The following is a 13777-nucleotide window of genomic DNA, read 5'->3' as shown; positions in this document are numbered from 1 at the left end:
AGGAAGGCAGTGAATAATGAGCAACAGTCGTTTTAATCGCCTCTACCGTCGAATGAGCGTTCGGTACTTTACTCCCCCCACCACCTCCTGTCTCCGTCCGCCGCTCTGCCAGGTAACCGTTTACCTCGACGTGGACGCGACTGTGGCCACACGCGCGCTCCCGCGAAGTCATACGTCACTGTGCTCGCTCCTCTTCTCGCGCGCTGGTTAAAAAGAAGGAGGAAAGAGCACGGGAAAACATGTGAGCGCTCTGAGGACTTTAGTGAGAGGCAACTTTTATTTTTCTTATATGTTTTTTTACCTGTGCATGTCCAAACTGCCGTGCTGTGCTCAAAAAGGAATTACATCTTAACGGAACGTCACGGCTTTATTTTTTGTATTTTTTCCACTTCCACTGTTTTGCGGGTTTTGGCTTTTTCTGCTCATCAGGATAAAATGTGTTATTATTTTTGCTTTCATATTGTTATTATTATATTATTTTAATTTTCGGAGTTATACTGTATAACCAGAAGGGAAAAGTAGGGCTAATTTATTTTAAACACCTGTTTTCATACTAACGAATCACATTTAGAACACCTGCGTGTACAAATTTGACTGTTGTTTTTTTTTTTTTCCTGCGTGGAGAAATATATACATATAAAAATATAGTGCACTCCAGGTCAACATCTCTCTCTCTCTTTTTTTAAAGGGACGCGTTTTGTTTTATTTTCTATTATTATAATTAATATTATTGCAAGCGCATTTTATTATCTTTTGAGACTATGAAGCATTTGCAATTTGTGCTTGTGCTGGCCATCGCGGTCAACGTGTGGGAATGTGGGGACGCAAAGTTTGGCGAGAGAGGAGAAATGAGCCCCAGGAGAAGAAGATGTTACGACGGAAGCTTGCCCAAGCGGCTGAAGAAAAGGGAGCGAAAACTGTTGCTTGACGGCAGCAGCGGAGGAGAAGTTTGCCACAGGCTGTATCCTCGCGTATCCTGCTGCCCCACCAGGAGAGCCGCCTATCAGATCCTGCACCGCAGGGATCCCAGGGTAAGTTAAAGTCCGTCCGCACACGCAGCATTTTCTTCTAATGAAAGGACTGGCTTTTTTTATATATATATATTATTATTGCTAAGGCACCTGAGGACATGCATTTACAGCCTTTGTGCATTGTCATTCTGCTTCTTACTACCGACAGCTGAATTTGAGGATGGCAAGAGGAAGTTGCCTTGGGCTATGCTGCCAAGAAGAAGTCCTAATTTTTATGTTGCTGTGGGAAAGCTATTGTAGCCTTAGTGGTAGGCGACCTTTAAATAGCTTCAGATGTAATCCCCATTCATAAAACTATAAGCATATGCGTGGCTTAATTTTATTTATTTATTTCCCCCTCTTTTCAGTATCGCTGTAGCATTTATACAATCTTCGGAGAACAACTTAATCTGCTTCTATCGGAGGCAGCCTTAAAAGTGAAGAAAAATCCTGCTTTCAGCAATAAAATGTTTACCAGCTTCTCATAATACGGTTCAACTCTAATTCGGTGTGTCCAATCCGCTTCGTTGTTACCATGGCAATCACTCGCCCGATTTACGTTACTTCTACGCTGGCCACAGTGAGCTCCAACCGCCGGCTGAGAGTGACAGAAAGAGGCGCTAGGTAACTAACTGTTGAGCCATTTACCCGACAAGGTAGGAGTTCGGCTGTACCCTTTTTTTTTAAAGTCAGCCGTCGACCTTTTTACTGGAACTGGAAGCTGATAAGGATTTTTCCCCTCTTGCCGGCTGTTTGGCAGCCGTTGGTTCTCAGAGTTAACGCTCAGACGTTTGTTTGTCTAACGACTTTTAAGTGTCTCGCGCTCTTCCACTCTTGACCGTTATGGCGCCAACCGAGGTAATAATGTAAGTGTTAAAATGTAATGCAGCGCAAAGCTCAGAGGGGGGGTTAATTAAACCGCTCTTCGGAAATGCAGGAAGGAGAAAAAAACAGCGAGTGTATGCGGCCAAACTTGTAGCAGATTCCTTTGGATCCTCACCGGGCCATTCTCATGTAAACCACCCCTCGAATCATTCAGTGGCTGGGTGGTATCTCACTTTGTGTTGCGACAAAAAGCCATATTGCATCATTTAATTTGCTCAAGTCATGCAAATAAGAAGGGGTGGGGGGGTCGAAACTGAATAGGACGAACTCGACTTCTCCTCCTCCCAACTACACTGCCCACACACGGAGCCCTTTCTGATTATGGCAAAAGAATAACAACAACACCATTGTGTTTGTTGGTTTCACTAATGGGAGAAGCTGGAGAACATCATTCTCCCCCCAGTCATGAGCCCCTGTCCAAGTGTTAATGCCTTTGAGAGGGTGCGTGTCTTTCACTATATCCCCCCCGCAATAAACTTACACCTATTCCCCGAGGACAAGTGTTTTGTTAACGCTTAGTGTTGCCTACCTCAGTGCTTGTCTCCCTTCTCCTATCCCAGTCTCCCTGATTGTGTGAGGACTGTCCAGATTTTTTCTCTATTTTTTTTATTCCAGCTGAATCGTATTTTACATTTTCATTTTTTTATGTGTTAATGTGTTTCTTCTGTGGATTTTTGCTGTTGAGTCATGCAGATGCGATCATAGAAGGAGCAGCTGTTCTCCCACACAAGGCTGAGCTTTGCAGGTGTGAAGGGAGTTTTAATAAATAAAAAAATGCAATGTAAAAATCTGAAATGACAGGGGAGTTAAGTTACTCATGATTTAATTTTCTTACCCCATTGTAGTTCCACTTTTTTCCCCGATTGTGACTCTGCTCTTGATCTCTGTGAAAGTGTGACAGCTGAGCCTCCTTGTTGCTGTTTTCTCCCTGTTTTTTTTGAGGCGTGTACTCACCAAGATTGAGCGAGAGACAACAAACAAAGGTTCACTTGTTCTGGTTTGGATGATGGCAACATTGGAGCCCATCCCAGTAACATATGGACACAGGGCATGGTTGAGAGCACACAAATGCTACTCTCTGTGGACCTTGTGCCAGCCTATGGCACGCAGAATCAATGGGCAATTTAGAGCAGGAGAGCAGGCATGCCCGCAACACTACAGGGCATGAGCGTAGAGGATACCGAGACAGAGGTACACACTGTACATACAGTGCAGAGCTCCCTTTTGGAAAGGGGTTAGATAAATTGCAGAACAAAGATACCATTCAGTATGATTCTGTCTTTGTTTAGTCCATTACATTGCCTTCTATGAATTGCGATTTCCTATTTGCATGTCTGAAAGTGTATTTCACCTTATGGGCAAAATCAGCACTGTACAACTTCTGAAGAGAAAGTCTGTTCTGCAGCTTCAACTCGCTCTGCAACTAGAGTAAAGTGTAAGGTGTCCATATGTTAGCCTTGGGTCCCCTGGTCTAATTGACTTCGACAGACTGCTAATTTGTTGATACCAGAGAGGGAATGATGTGCCTGTCTATCTCTAAATTGGTGTTTACACATGGACCTCACACAGAGCAAAGCACTACCAGCCTGCTGCCTGCAAACAGCACTTGACCTAAAACAGATTACATTGTGTTTTATTATAGCTAATTTGTTATGTAAATAATCCTGCTAATTTCTTTTGGATGAAGTCTATGTATACCTTTGCATAATCACCCCAAGTCAGGCTTTGAGGCGCTTATTTGGTTTCATTCATTTTTTGCTTTGAAATTTGTCAAGCGTGGGTATCGTAATTTGATTTTAAGTGTTTGTGAACTTGGTAAGTAGGCAGAGAATGAGATGATCTTTTTGTTTATTTCTGTTTACAGAAAGGGAGGTCAGACTGTAGGCTTGACAAGTCTGTACAAAAGGCGACTGAATAAAAAATGTTGCAATTGTATAGAAAATTTAAGCATGTTGAGTATTTCAGGAAAAGACAAAAACAACTTTTAGACCTTTGTTAGAATTCACTTTTATGAATGGGATCATGCATTCTCCAGTGGGAGAACAAGGAGGTAAGTGACATCACTAGTTGCTGCTGAAAATGTGGAGTCGGGTGATGCAGATGCAATTGTGGAGTTGTTGAAGACTTCAAACTGAAAGAAATAAAAACTAAAACTAAATAAAAACACCCCAAACATATCCACTGTAGAACATTAACAGAGTCCATGGCATTAACATTAAGCTTTTCATGTATGTAGTGAACAAATTATACGTCATATATATCTTATAACTATCTTTAAATCTTGTGAGTACTTGCTTTATATATATCACATTGGCTAATTTCATGTAGTTAAATGGGAGCATAATGTTAGACATCATATACACATATTTACTGAGCTGATATATACAAGCCTAACACTGAAATAAATATACAAAAATATATAAAAGTATATAATTTGAACTCAGTGAGATCATTTGAAAGCATCTTGCGTAGTTTTTCTAAATTCTCAGTGTCGTCATATTCAGGAATTTATAACAAAGATTTGAAAATGAATCTCACAATCTAAACTCTCCCTTCTTCATAGTGTAATATTTATCATGCTGCTATCACCAAATGTCCAGCTAAACCTAAACTATATGTTTGCTTGCGTAGTGAGTGTGAAGTGAGAGGTAAAAGCAAACAGCAAGCCGTTCTAATCAGGCGTATGCCCTTGTTGCGTGTGGTCTCCAGATTTTCTCCACCAACAATACAGAATGTGGACGTCTCCTGGAGGAGATCAAGTGTGCTCGCTGCTCCCCCAATGCCCAGGTGTTGTTCCACTCCTTGGACATGGATAAGATGCCACACAGGGAGCCAGACCTGCCACGGCTCTGCCAGAACTTCTGCCGCGAGTTCTACTACACCTGCAGGGGGCACATACCAGGTAATTACACAGATAATAATAGCCATTATTATAACTTTAATGTTGCCAGTGTGGTTACCTGATGGTATCCAAGTAAACATACACAGTGGAAAAGATTAAGTTAAAGTAAGCATGTGCTATATTTGGTCATTTGTAATTCTCATAAATTCAAATTGATGCGAACATGTTGATTTTGATTTATTAAAAAAAAAAAAATCAAACCCAGCCACACTTCTCATTGAGACTCAGCTTTCACATGCATGTGCAGCTGGAAGATTTTTGAACTTATGCAAGAAGTGGTGCGTCAATAGTCTGGTCTGTGGATATTTATTTATTCAGCTCTTACCTCATCTGACCTCACCCCGATTTGCTGTTGCTTGTCTCACCCATTTTTCTTGCTTTCTACCTCGTTTCTTAATGCATCAGTAAAATCACTTGCCACACTCTGGCTGTACGGACCCAGCACCTGATTAGTGTGCAGGCTGGCCTAGCACATTTGAGTAATCAAATTTGGAGAGTGATTTTTGTGCTTCTTATGACACAGTATCGAGTCTAGCTGTGTTTATGTCATCAGGTGCCGATATTGTTGTTCTCACGTCTCTGTTAGGTCTGTTGGGATCATGCAGGGTTATTTTAATCAGCAGAAATTTGCAATAAATTAACTTTCTGAAGCCCTTGAAGGTAGTAACAATATGCAGACTTGAGACAGTTCGTGACATGTGAATGGAAAATATTAGATATGCAAAGGTGGGTGTGAAAACAAATTTCATGAATGCACTGACAAAATCCAGCCGGCCTGACCTGTGTTCCAGAAAACTTGACTGACTGGAGAAAAGTGAACTATTTTATAACCTGTTCCTGGATGCAACTTGCTAGACTGAACTGCTGGAGTTGATTCTGTATTTGGGATGCATATGCACCCTAGCTGTGGTCTAGACATGACTGCTGGGTGCTTTGCCTTCCTCAGACATAAACTGTCAACTAAAAAAACTCTCTCATGCTCTGCCATTAAACTGTTTTCATTTGGGTAGTAGGTTAACATGATTTGTAAACATAGCTGAAGTGTTGCTGTACTGGCCTCTGTCGTTCCTGACTATTAGATGGCAGAAACACAAAAAAACAAAAAAGCCATTGATGCAACAGTTTTCTATATGTGTAATGTACTGTTAAATGGGACGCCTCTATCACTGAAGCATTTTCTTCTCAGAAGATCACAGGTACCTTCAGAGTGCACACCACACAAGATCAAACACTTCTTGACTGTCTCTTCTCCTACAGCCAAGTCTTCTTCCAGTCTCGGTCGCCACAAACTGATTAGATCTGCTAAGATTTGCAAACAGAGAACAGTTTCAAACACACTTGTCTGCAATCCACCCACATGATACGCTGCAGCTCAAGTCAAATATCAAACACATACATTCCATCGGAGTCCTTGCTCATCTGCATTTAATGGCCTACCGTAGTATCATGTACAACAATTCAACTACAACTGATGTTGGCGAGACGGACTCTACAGAGCAAAGGCAAAGAAGAAGAAGTCTGGCATTGTCAGAGTTACATTGTTTCCTTATGAACTGATAGACATATGGGCTCAGAGAGTCAAACCAGAAAACCTCAAGAGAAGAATCCAGACAAGACTCCCACCCCGTCCCCCCACTGTAGGCTCCTCCCTGTACACCCCCCATCAGCCCCCACAGATCAGCATATGTGGTGACGAATGACACATTTATTTTTCTACAAAGGTTGTGTGTATGTAAAACTGCTGAAGTGCATCAAGATGTCAAGTACTTTGGGTGGGCCACCCAGGTTGCCTTGGAAGATAACCAGATGGAAGTATAACTTTAGCAGTGGGGAGCCAGGAATATGGACAGAGTTCTGTCTCTCACTCTGTGTGTCTTTGCCTTCGCTCCCTTGTTCTCTCACTTCTTTTCTCCTTTGATTTGTTTCCTGCCTTTTTTTTTAATGTTAACTCTTTTACAGTATCTTTTGTTAGTGCACACCCTGCAATGAAGGTAGAAGACATTGTCAAGCATACAAGGAGGTATTGGCGATTCCTGAAAATCATCTCCAAACTACAGACAGATTAATTTGATTGAATGATGTACAATATGAGCAATGCTTTTCTTAGGCATTTGCATAAATGGTAACAATTAAGTTGGAATTTTTGAATGTGCAATTCCTTTTTTTTATTGTACCTGAATATTGTAATGGGAGGCAGCAAAAGTGAACATAACCACAAACCTTGCCTATCAGTGTCACCCGTTTTGCTAATACAAAATCACCAGTCACAGGTATTAAATTGAAACAGTAGCCTTTACTGCACCCATAACTGTCGTTCTGCACCCATGAAACTTCCTACCAGTCCTTGATTAGCCCATGTACCCCTTTTCTCCATAAAGCTATTTACTGCCTTGACTCTCACTTCTGCCTGGGGGCCTCCCACCTTCTCCATACTTCTCTTATGTCCTCCTCCACTCATCCCCGCACCCTCCATTCGATGTCCCCAACCAGCATGGTTAAGATAACTGCAGACACTAGAGTGTGGGTGGTATAGTCAGAGCTGTGTGTGTGTTTCTACGTGTGTTTGATCTTCATGTTATGTTTAGATGTTTGAGGGGATATCCTATCACCTCCAGTATTTGGTGCGGTCAACCCTTGCGGTGTGGGGCACAGGGAGTAGATGAAAGGAGGGACAGGGAGAGTCCTGTTTGTGTTTTTACCACTGGTGTATTTGCTTTCCTCTGTCCTCTGAGGGATTGACTAAAGGAAACAATATTGGTAAGATTGTTTTTAGGTCGCTAAGGGCCCCGAAGACCCACTGCGCACTCTGCTTATTGCCGAGAATAATGTTGTGACTGCACTGGCTCGAGGGGCAGCTCTGTGTGACTCCTGTGTTTATGCAGATTACCCTCTCCTCTGGCACTAAGTCGTTTTAGGTAAACTAGCAGGCCAAAGGGAAATAAGGAATGATGTGATGTCAGTTTTACCTTGAACTCATGGGCAGAATTTATGGAAATACAATCAGTCAGCATTTCGGAACATCATGTCTTTGTTTGGCAATTCAAGTGATGAAAAGCTCTCACCCTGAAAACAATTTTGTTTATTCAGTCACATGCCATATTAAACAGGTGGACTTTTTCATTTCACAGGCTATGCCCATGTGCAGCTCTGTAATGCAAAACAGCCAGACCAGAAGAGTAAAACAAGTAATTTGGTTGGGTTTTTTTGTTTGTTTGTTTGTTTTTATTTGATCAAAGAACATTTTAGGATACCTGTGACTGGCAAGAAAAATGAAGGAATAACATTTTTAACTCCAGCTAAGTGAATGAACACAGTTTGAAAATTGGAAACTGCCATCCAGCGTCACCAGATTAGTTAACCGTTAAATGTGTTGATTTTGAGAAATAATGATGGGAAAAGTTGTAAAAATGTAGTTTTAGAAGAGTTTTGTAATTTGGTAACTTTTTTGACATTTGTTTTCAAATTATTTTTTCTGTATCTATAGTGTTGCAGAATATATTCAAGGGGGTATATGTGTGATTCATGAAATTAATTTGGTTCCCATAATTCACTGCGATGGAGACATATTGTTTCTGGTATAGAGTCAGATGCTTTTGGCAAGGGTTTACCTAGTTAATAATTCTAGTAATCATATATTTGGCTTTCTTTGTGTCTCACATTTTTCAAAATGATTGAACTCCTTGTGGAGCTTTGTGGAGTCTTCGTTGGGATGCAGTGGGGTTTTTTTCTTTTTCTTTTTTTCCCTAGAAATAGCTTTCTTAAGACCACTTCTGTGTATGTCACAACCTAGTCAACCATCAAATGATCTATGAATCAGTTGAAGAATTATATTTTTAGTGCCAAACAGACAAAATTATAGTCCTCATCATGCCAGTTCTTGTACTAGGTTTATTTCAGATTTTTTTCATGTACAACGGCTGAGATGTGTACTTACTCAGCAAGCTTGATGAATTTTGCTGCCACTTGCAATGTGTTGCTGTTCATTTCCAGTAAGCTTTCATTTAGTGTACATCGACAGCGCACACTGGGTTTAACTATCTAAAGCAGTTATAATTAAAGGATCATCCAGCTGTAGCAAATGCAACCTCATTATTGCATGGTGTTGAACCAACTGAATAGAAAGACAGTCTCTTCTACTAGGACTAAGGCATGAGCATTATTTCATGAATAAAAATAATGACAAGGTAAACTAAAATTTAGAATGCAGTCATTCTTCTTTCCGGAAGAGGTATAGTTCACTGTAGAGCCCTTTCTAATCTGTGATCCATTTGGTTTGGCCCAGTTTGCTTTCACTTGTTCTTTTCAGCTCAGTCTAGCCAGGATTTGTTTTGGCTCGTCAAGTAAAACTCCAACTCTCCCCGACATACTAGCACATCACATCATTTCTCATCACATCTCTCTTCTTCTGCCTCCACTTACAATCTCATCTTCTCTTGCATAATAGCCACAATACATTATAGGCAAACCAAAGCAAGCAGGCCAGACGAGCCAAGTATAAGAAGCCATGCAGTATCTAGTGAGTGTATGACTCCATATCTCGGTATCTGTTGTGTTTTCTAGAACTGTTCCAAGCCGATGTGGATGAGTTCTGCCAATACTATGGGAGGAGAGATGCCAGTTTGTGTTTTCCAGATTTTCAACGAAAGCAATCACATCATCAGGATTCTAACTACTTGGGAGATGAGAAAATAGAAGAAATCAGCAGGTATGTAGTCTGACTTTTACAGTGTTTTACTGCATTGATTGCGTGATACTATGGAAGCTCTAAAGTAATTTTTAAAATAAGTTTTGACAGTGCCATGTGTTCTAACAAAATTAGCTTCTTGGGTTTTTTTCTATACCTATGAGAAGCAGGCATAGCTTTGGAACATGTTTTGGGTTCACTGGTCCATTTTGACATGGTCCATACTTTCAAACTGACATGCCATGCAATTTCTCCTGTAATCCTAAAGTTTGTACAGACTGCTTTTGCTCAGCTTTGCTAACATAATGAAAATGCTTATCCTGCGTCATTCTGTTTTCCTCCCTCACTGCAAAGGTCTGTACATCACAGAGAGCTTTGCCCTTTAGTCCATGGGGGGGATGCCTTTCATCTCAGTTTTCCCTAGGGCAGAAAGGCCAGAGACTAGGCACCTGAACAGCAGCAACCAACTTTCCGTCAAATAACTTCCGACAGTTACTGAGTTAAGGGCTTAAATTGTCTCTTCTGTCTCATATCCTCTGAGAAGTGTAAGCACATAAATGACAGTGAACAGGCTCCATTACTTTAAAAGAGTGGGAGAAAGAGCCAGAATTAAGTCAGCCGAGCTATCGACTGAGAATATGAGCTTCATTTTGGTGATTTAAGGCACAGAGCTTAAATGCCCTGTGTTCCTTGCACAATGCAGTGTGGCAATTGTGCACTTTTATGGTATAGGCAAAAAAAATTGTCATATATGTTGTCACTGGGTGGTGTGGATGATTATAGACTGATTTTTGCCATAGCACTTCATATTGACCTCTCTTATGTAGATTAACCTAAGTAGTCATGTCCACAGCCTGGAAATCTGCAGGGGTTCTTGCCCTCGTCTCACACTGGCACATTTGAGGGTAAATGTAGGTGGATGAGGTTGAACTTACTGGGTTTTCTTCTTTCAAAGAGCCAGATCTGACACACACAATTATTGCCCAGAAAAATCAATGTTTTGAATAAAGATGGGCAATGGCATTTTTCTTATAATATTTTATTGTTCTGAGTGTCATGAATTGCAGATAGAGTGCTCAAGTGCAGATGCCTGGAGGCAGGCAGGTTAAACAGAAAATCTATCTTTATTAGGTGGACGTGATGTTCAATAATCAAATAATGAAGTCCACGAACTGAGACACAACAAATACAGGGAAACACACTAGGAGAGTAAACAGGTTATAAAATGAAATAAAGTTAAACCAGGAGTAAACCCTCAACCTATAATCAGACAACTAAGAACATAAACTCGCAAAGAAACCAAATAAAATGTCTAAGAACAAAGAGTACAAAGCTTAAAAAAAACCCTCAGAGCTCCAAGACCCAGGATCATGACAGTCAATAAAATATGACAGTGCAGCTGATTTAGTTTTGCTTTGCATGTAAATGGATTTAGTAGTTATCAGCTAGGACACCTTTTAAATACCTACAGCAATAATTGTTTTTAATCATTGTCCAGGTAATGTATACTGTTGCCGGATATAGTGTATTATTCTTTTAGTTTATGTATGGAAAAACCCTCAACATTTGAAGCCTACGGCGTAAAGCTATGGAGGTTTCACTGCTTTCAGGTCTGTTTGTCCCAGTAGAGGTAAGGGTGACTGCAGATCTGTTCAGTGTGATCACCTTTGGCCTGTGATCAGACATTTATAGAGCATAATAGGTCATGATTATGAAAATGATGTGGATCAGTGAACCATAGCTCTTGGTGGTATTTGCATTTCTTTTAGATTATGTTCTGATAAAATGACAAGATATCTTTTTGTGAGAAAAATGTTCCTGTAGAATCAATGCCAAGATTCACTGAACTTGTTGAGGTGGCAGGTGGTTGCCAAATATCTTATAAAGACCCTGGTATGTTTTGGGGGTTATTTTGTTTTTATCTTTCATCTGTACTGCTACCTGAAAGTCTTCCTGTTCTGTCTTATTGCTGGATTTACTGACATAGTCATTCTCTGTTCCTGTTCATATCTGGCATTAAAATGTGTCTTAGATTATTTGTTCACTGCTGAATAAATCTAAGTATAGAGATAGTATAGTACAGTAGAGTATTGAATGCACCCATGAAGCAGTCACATTGAGTCAGTCAGTCAGTCCATTATTTCTGGTGGTCTGCACAGCAAATGGCATCAGTTCTTTTAGTAGTACTCTAGTGATTTGCCTCTCCCTAGTGAAAAACAGCACTTTGGCAGAGTGAATTGAGTTGTTTACCTGCAGCTATCATTAACCATTTGTTTTGAATAATACTGTTGTGCAAGGAAAAATAAAACACTTTATAGTGTTTGACCTTGCTTAGCTATGGTTCAGCTCATGTGCTCAAAACTGGTCAGTCAGGGTGGTGGTTCTGGATTGGAATTTAGAGATAATTGTTGGTAACAAGTAAGTTCCAGTAATTTAGTAGTCCGTTTGCTCTCTGGTTGCAAGCAGAATTGAGTTTGCAAACTTGAGCCCATGCAGGATTCTAACATTTGGTCTTAGCAAGCGGAAATAATGTAGAGTACTTGTTTGTTTGCCTGTAAAGTGGGAGAGTGAGATCCGGTCAAAAGTGGTCACTCGATACGTATGCTAATGCCAAGTGTGAAATGACGCACTTAGCACGGTCCGTTTATGATCGGATCACCCAAGACGCATGTTGATGGCAACATTGACATTTTGTATCTTCCTTGTTACCCAGGAAACACAAACACAACTGCTACTGTGCCCAGGAGGTGTTGAGTGGTCTAAGGCAGCCGGTGGCTGTGGTGCACTGTGGAGATGGTTCCCAGCGGCTCTTTGTCCTTGAGAGGGAGGGAATTGTCAGGATACTCAACCATAACCTCGAGCTAATTAAGGAGCCTTTCTTGGACATCCACAAGATAGTGCAGAGCGGCTTGAAGGTAGGACCAACTTTGCCTCATACTGTTACCTGTGAATTATAGAGGTAATATGTTGAACTAGATAATCATAGTTGTAAAGAACAAGGGGAAAAGAAAGAAAGAAAGAAACATGGCTGAGAGTACATAAAATATTTCTGCTACATTTCTAGAGTAAGGAAGTAATACAACACATGTCTTCCCAACACAAAATGTTTTCACCTGTGTAATGAAATGTCTCCAGGCAAGGAAAATCCCTTGGCAGTCTTGCTTGCATACTATTAGTATTATATTATATGATTAGACCAAACAAGCAGTCATTCATTAATTGTGATTGTGCATTGCGCTATTACCTGCTAATTAAATGTACACAGTGCAAACATTAAGCAAACTGATAATTTCTGCTACCTCTCATTAGAATGGTTAATGGCTTTCTTAATCTCTCCCATATTGTTCCTTTAAGGGTTCCAATATTATAGGGTCTTATTTATATGACTACCACACGTGATAATGGGAATGACAGTTAAGTTTAAATTGTAACCTTGTTTATGCTTGTAGTTCAGTTAAACAAATAACTTCATATTAGAGGTCTGTGAAATCTTTTTTCCTCGTCCTGCACTCTTAGTGTAGTCATTGGGGTGTTATTAATACAAATAAAACCTGTAGACCTGAAAAGGCGGATCTAGCCGCACCTCTGTAACATTTAACTTGTCTGTCTGACCATCTCTCTTGCCAGAAGAGGGAGGATGGCAGGGTAAACATATGTTCTACTTTTGTTTGGCTATCTGCCCTATGTGGGAAAAGTAAACATAGCCAAAGCAATAAAAAAAAAAAAGTGCACATGAATTTTATTGTTTATGTCTTTTGAACATGATACACTCTTTTGGAAATAGTTAGGCTTGCTGTGTCCTTGAGTTGATGTATTCTCAAAAGTATGTGTGCCGTGCTACGCTGCTAGTTCTTGAAATGTCTTCTTTCTTTTTTTTATAAATTCTCTATGGATATATCATTTCCAAAGACACTTAATCTTCTTGAGATTTATTTTTATATCCGTAGAGCTTGGGTAATCACAGATTTTGAATTTGGTAATTGTTCAGGAATTGTTTAGATTGCATGAGGAGATGTGGTAGCTTAGATGTCTGTGGGGGGCACACTCCCAGACAGGAAGTTTATCCATCACGCATGCCTCTTGCTCCTCCACTGACAAGGTCCTCTGCTTACAAGGAGTCAAACGGAGCAGAGCATTTGAATATTAAGCTGCACCCTTTGGGATGCTCACCCCACTCTTCTCAGCTCTCTTATCTTAATTTACTCCAAACTAGTTGTGGATAAAGTCACTATTATGACAATTAGATGTGGCTCAATCCCCCTGCAAGCCCCAGGAGTCCTATTCTGAACTGTTGGC

General features: G+C 40.5%; 1 protein-coding gene across 1 annotated transcript in view; it reads left to right on the top strand.

The window, feature by feature from the left end:
• Positions 1 to 205: 205 nt before the first annotated feature.
• Positions 206 to 13777, top strand: part of hhip (hedgehog interacting protein) — a 37675-nt gene continuing 24103 nt past the window's right edge. Inside the window, exons 1-4 of the mRNA XM_085356891.1 lie at positions 206 to 1031; positions 4605 to 4797; positions 9358 to 9502; positions 12195 to 12396. Coding sequence (XP_085213017.1) covers positions 762 to 1031; positions 4605 to 4797; positions 9358 to 9502; positions 12195 to 12396 — 810 coding nt within the window. The 5' untranslated portion in view covers positions 206 to 761. The remainder of the gene's footprint in view (positions 1032 to 4604; positions 4798 to 9357; positions 9503 to 12194; positions 12397 to 13777) is intronic.

Source organism: Diplotaxodon limnothrissa, linkage group LG6 (assembly GCF_057381915.1).
Source record: "Diplotaxodon limnothrissa isolate DT_005_m linkage group LG6, D_limnothrissa_male_GT1.1, whole genome shotgun sequence".
Classification (NCBI taxonomy): domain Eukaryota; kingdom Metazoa; phylum Chordata; class Actinopteri; order Cichliformes; family Cichlidae; genus Diplotaxodon; species Diplotaxodon limnothrissa.
The sequence above is the reverse complement of the archived record's forward strand: the minus strand, read 5'-3'. Positions and strand labels throughout refer to the sequence as shown.